Source organism: Rutidosis leptorrhynchoides, chromosome 1, assembly GCF_046630445.1.
Source record: "Rutidosis leptorrhynchoides isolate AG116_Rl617_1_P2 chromosome 1, CSIRO_AGI_Rlap_v1, whole genome shotgun sequence".
Taxonomy (NCBI): Eukaryota; Viridiplantae; Streptophyta; class Magnoliopsida; order Asterales; family Asteraceae; genus Rutidosis; species Rutidosis leptorrhynchoides.
Window position 1 is genome coordinate 158,411,527 of NC_092333.1, and position 4,633 is coordinate 158,416,159.

Consider the following 4,633-nt stretch of genomic DNA (forward strand, 5'->3'; position numbering starts at 1 on the left):
TATTATGATTAAAACTATTATTATTAATATTATCATTACTATTATTGTCACTATTTTGGTATTAAAGATATTACTTTAATAAATAAAGGACATTTATGTAAAAATATATTGTACAAATACTATCTTGTTTTAATAAAATGTTATTACAAATAAGTTATAAATAATATTTAAATATATTTTAAATTGAATCATATATATAAATAGTAAATCTTAATACATAACTATATATATATAAATTTGTTTGATTACGATTATATGTATTAATATACATAAATGATATAGAATCGTGAATCTGAGGCCAACCCTACACTTGTTCAATGTCGTCATATGTATTTTTACTACAAAATACAATAGGTGAGTTTCATTACTCCATTTTTATATATAATTTTGGGCTGAGAATACATGCGCTGTTTTATAAATGTTTTACGAAATAGGCACAAATACTAAAACTAATTCTATGTGGGTTTAAACCAGAAATATACCCTTAGCTTGGTAACATTAAACTACTTGTCTATGTACGGTAGGCGCGAATCCTAAAGATAGATTTGTTGGGCCTGACAAACCCCATCCTGATTATGAAATGCTTTAGTACTTCGAGGTTATTTTAAACACACCTGATCTGGTGTACTTCAGAGGGTAAAACATGAACGTTAAGGCTTGTTACCGGGTGCCTACAACTTATAGAATACTTTTATACACTTGCGAGTGTACATATATTTATAAACGGAAATCTTGTGGTCTATTAATATGTTGAAATGATTGTTATGATAAACCTATGAACTCACCAATCTTGGGTTGACACTTGAAAGCATGTTTATTCTCAGGTATGAAAGAAATCTTCCGCTGTGCATTTACTCACTTTAAAGATATTACTTGGAGTCGTACTTGGCATATTTAGGTCAGTACCTCACAATGAGATCAAATGTTGATGACTTCGTCCAGGTGGATAAGGACGGGTCTTCACAATACACCAAGGGTTATTATGCCCGTTTTATTACGGAGTATATAAACTAAAAATACTTTTTTATCTACTCAAATTAAAATCATGCTTTCAAAAAACTTTCATAATGAAACATTTGTAAGCTAAGTTTACAGTATTGTATGTAGTTAAATTCAGCCAGCAAAACGTTATCGATTAGTTCCGAGTCCTACGTTATCTATGGTATCAACCATTTCATGGTCTTGGTACGACGAGCTTACAGCGCACTAGTAATCACAAGTGCTTATGGCTGTCAGACTTGCGTAGCGTGTTTCGTGAAGACGATGCACCCCTAGTAGTCGGTTCAGTGTGGACCATCTCCATCGACTCTATTCCCAATGGCCGTCTATCGAATGCTCGTGTGGTCCCTGACACCACATACACTCTGCATAAGCTCAACTCATGTTGTAACTGCAAAAATTCATCAAAAGTTAGGCCAACTAGCCATTAAATAATAAAAACAAAGTTCATTTTCAACATTATATAACAAAAGTAATACTCAATCTCGCAAGTGTGTGAAAAGGTATAGTAGATGTAGACAGTCATTTTTTCACCGTAAGAAAAGAGTCTCGTTGCTCTACCTTTTCAGATAGAGAAAGTCGTCTCTCAATCCGAAGGTAAAGAGACTAATTATGGAATTAATTATTTAAGCGTTCATGAGGCACCTTTGGAACGGGGACAACATTGGTGTTATCTATCTCCTCTTTAATCGCTCGATACTCATTCATCTTCCATTGGGTTTTCTTAACATTATGTGATCTTCCTTCATAAAACACCATCGTTTTCTTCACTCCAATCACTTTATTTTCGGACGAGTAGACATATGCCGGTGAGCCAGTTGCTTTCCAGTATCCGTTGGCTGTGGTCCGGCTAGGCTTTCCTCCTTGTGCTTCCCTTTCTTGTATTGGAACGAAAAAGAACCATTGTTCGGTGTCCCCTCTACACAATTCTCCAGCTAATTCTACACACAAAAATTGTAACTTGTTATAGGTGATAGTACATATGCTTCTTTATAACTTCAAGCATAAGCATCTTGTGTAATCTGCTTGTGTGCTTCTCTACTTTGAATTGTACACGGTCTTTCAAAGTACATAAGTACGAGCAGTACACATAATCATGACCGTGTGCGGTTCAAAGTGCAGATGCACACAAGATATGTGTAACTTGCTAGTGGAAGATATGATAGATCGTCTTTTTTGAAATACTAAATTCTCAAGATGAAATAATTAACACACAAAATTTGATGAATGCTTACTAGGAAGGTGGCAAGGTTTGTGTTCGTAGACATGAACAACGGGGATGACACGTTGGATATCGCATGTTCTTTGATTCAGAAGCTTGTTAGAAAGGTAGAACAAAATGAGTTCTTCTTCGGTTGGGTAGAATCGATAGATTGAGCGTGAATAGGGCTCGTTTTCGGCCATTGTTGTTTGTAAATTGAGTTTGAAACTGTGTTTTTAAATAGGGTTGGAGATAAAGATGGTTGCCGAGTGAAAATGGAAAAAATGACACAAAGGTCTTGAACAAGTCATGAACCAGACCTTCAAGTTATGAGGTCCACTATCACATATGGTTTCTTTAATCTATTGAACTAGTCAGAGTTTTTAGAGATTTACAAAACCACCCCTTTGAGAAATTATTATTATTTATTTAAAAGTAAAGACGATTTGTGAAATTTTGTAAAACGTATAAAGACTATTTATATTTTTTTTTTCTTTAAATGTCAAATATGTCTTCTCTAAATTTCAAATTTCTTGAACTAAAGACTTTCTCTAGTTATATGGTCATATGTTGTATGGAAACCTTTTACACCTTAACAATAGTTAAAGTTAACTTAGGTTTTAGCCAGGGCCATCCTAAAAAAAAAAAAAATAAATAAAAAAAAAAAATTTAAGGATCGTGTTTAACAAAAAAAAACCCTTTGTGTACAGAATTTTTTTTATTTGTATATATAAGCATAACTTCAATAAATACTACAAAACAAGTATGGAGTAATAGTTTTAAACTTTATAAATAAATGGACCATAGAATATATTGGTAAGTTATATATTCCGGTCCTTTGGGTTTTGGACTTTGTAAAATTGCACACATTGTACGCCCCAAAATACGATCCCGAATTTAGCCGTGATCCCGTTAACGTTAATAAAATTCAATAATTGTGATGGAACACATAATTATATGATGAGTAATGTTAGGTGTACAAATATATACAAAAGAAATTGAAAAATGAAATAGATTAATCATGTGAAAGAAGAGAATTAAGAAAGAAATGTTGAAACTTGAATATCATGTTTTATAAGTTTAATATTATATTATGGCTAGTTGAGTGCGAAAACACCACAAAAAGTGCCTTCACGTGTGTGGACAATGCGGGGACATTAGGGTCGTTTGTTCAAACACCTAGGGTAGTTATTTAGTTTTTGCCTTTTTTAAATAAAAGTACAATCTTTTTTCAAGACAACGCATATATTTGAAAACGAGGAGGAGATCGACTCTGGTAAAAAATGAGAGAGCTCACAACAAATATTATAAAGAGAACCGAACTAACATTCAAACAAAAAGGAAGGACATACGAAAACCGCTAGCCTAAACTAAATAACCACTACAATGCCAAAAGAAAAAAATTAAACAAAGACACCTTCAAACAAACAGATATATTGGACTCGCAGTAAACCGAGCATAGGAGTGAGAGCCCAATTTATTTGTCGTCTTCGACCCAGTCGATTAACTTACTAAATTTATCTAAAACCTTGCTAACAACCTTTGATTTATTCTTATATAAGTAGGTTTGATTAAATTTCATTTGACTTTTGCGGACTTACTTATCCTCACAGAAAAAGAATACTACTCATCCTCTGATAGGTTGACTTATGATAATGCGCTTTATGATATACGATTGTCGCTGAAATGTTTAATTATTCTGGGAATACAATCTACCATGACGTGTTTTCGTACATTCCAGGTTTGTGGAGATTTGGAGCTATGGTCCAGCTCATGTCCCATGGTTAATGGTTCGAATTTTAGCCCGAACGTGTGTGTGGGTGACAAATGAGAATATTCGATTTCAAAATTACCGTTCAAAAAAGCCAAAATGCTAAAAAAGTCGATTCTTGCGAGATGTTATCGTTTTCTCCATAACTCACTCATACGACCTAGCTCCGTTTGAGGTGAATTAATTTGCCAAAAATCTACAACTTTAATTTTTATTTTTGATCATAAAAATAGGTTAATATTGGCGTAAAAATACAGTGGTTCCAATTTTTGTGAAGAATAAATCATTCGAGGGCGTAAAACACGCCCAAGTTATAAACCAAAAGAGGGAGGGCATAAAAATACGGCCCTTGAGCCGTAAAAATACGCCTATGTCAGTTTTTCGAGCAGGTTTCCTTATTTCAAAGGGGAGCGAAGTGTAACTTTCTCAATTATGTTGTTTAAAAGATGTGTGCCGAAATTTCAAGAGAATAATCACTTTTTGGAGATTGGAGTCGTAACCTAGCATATTGTGTCTCACGATCTTCAAGCTTCTTCACCAAATCAAGATATTTCCAAAGATCTATGCTTTTTATCACCATGATCGCACGTGTCTAAGTTTCTCATTATCTCTTTTGATGAACACTTAATATGATTTCATTCAAACAATGTGATTCTTATTTT

At 33.5% G+C, this 4,633-nt stretch overlaps 1 protein-coding gene across 1 annotated transcript; it reads right to left on the reverse strand.

The window, feature by feature from the left end:
- Positions 1-372: 372 nt before the first annotated feature.
- Positions 373-2,494, reverse strand: LOC139866535 (NAC domain-containing protein 90-like). Its single transcript, XM_071854790.1, has 3 exons — positions 2,235-2,494; positions 1,645-1,940; positions 373-1,390 (listed from the first exon to the last, which is right to left on the reverse strand). The coding sequence occupies exons 1-3, from the start codon at positions 2,401-2,403 to the stop codon at positions 1,214-1,216; spliced, it is 642 nt and encodes a 213-aa protein (XP_071710891.1). The 5' UTR covers positions 2,404-2,494; the 3' UTR covers positions 373-1,213.
- Between the last annotated feature and the right edge of the window lie 2,139 nt (positions 2,495-4,633).

What these genes read in the sequence shown, in the direction of transcription:
- LOC139866535 (XM_071854790.1), bottom strand. Translation starts at nt 2,403, where the DNA reads ATGGCCGAAAACGAGCCCTATTCACGCTCAATCTATCGATTCTACCCA. An exon ending in CAAACCTTGCCACCTTCCTA is followed by an intron (nt 1,941 to 2,234) that starts GTAAGCATTCAT and finishes TTTTGTGTGTAG; the next exon opens with AATTAGCTGGAGAATTGTGT. An exon ending in ATGTTGTCCCCGTTCCAAAG is followed by an intron (nt 1,391 to 1,644) that starts GTGCCTCATGAA and finishes GAATTTTTGCAG; the next exon opens with TTACAACATGAGTTGAGCTT.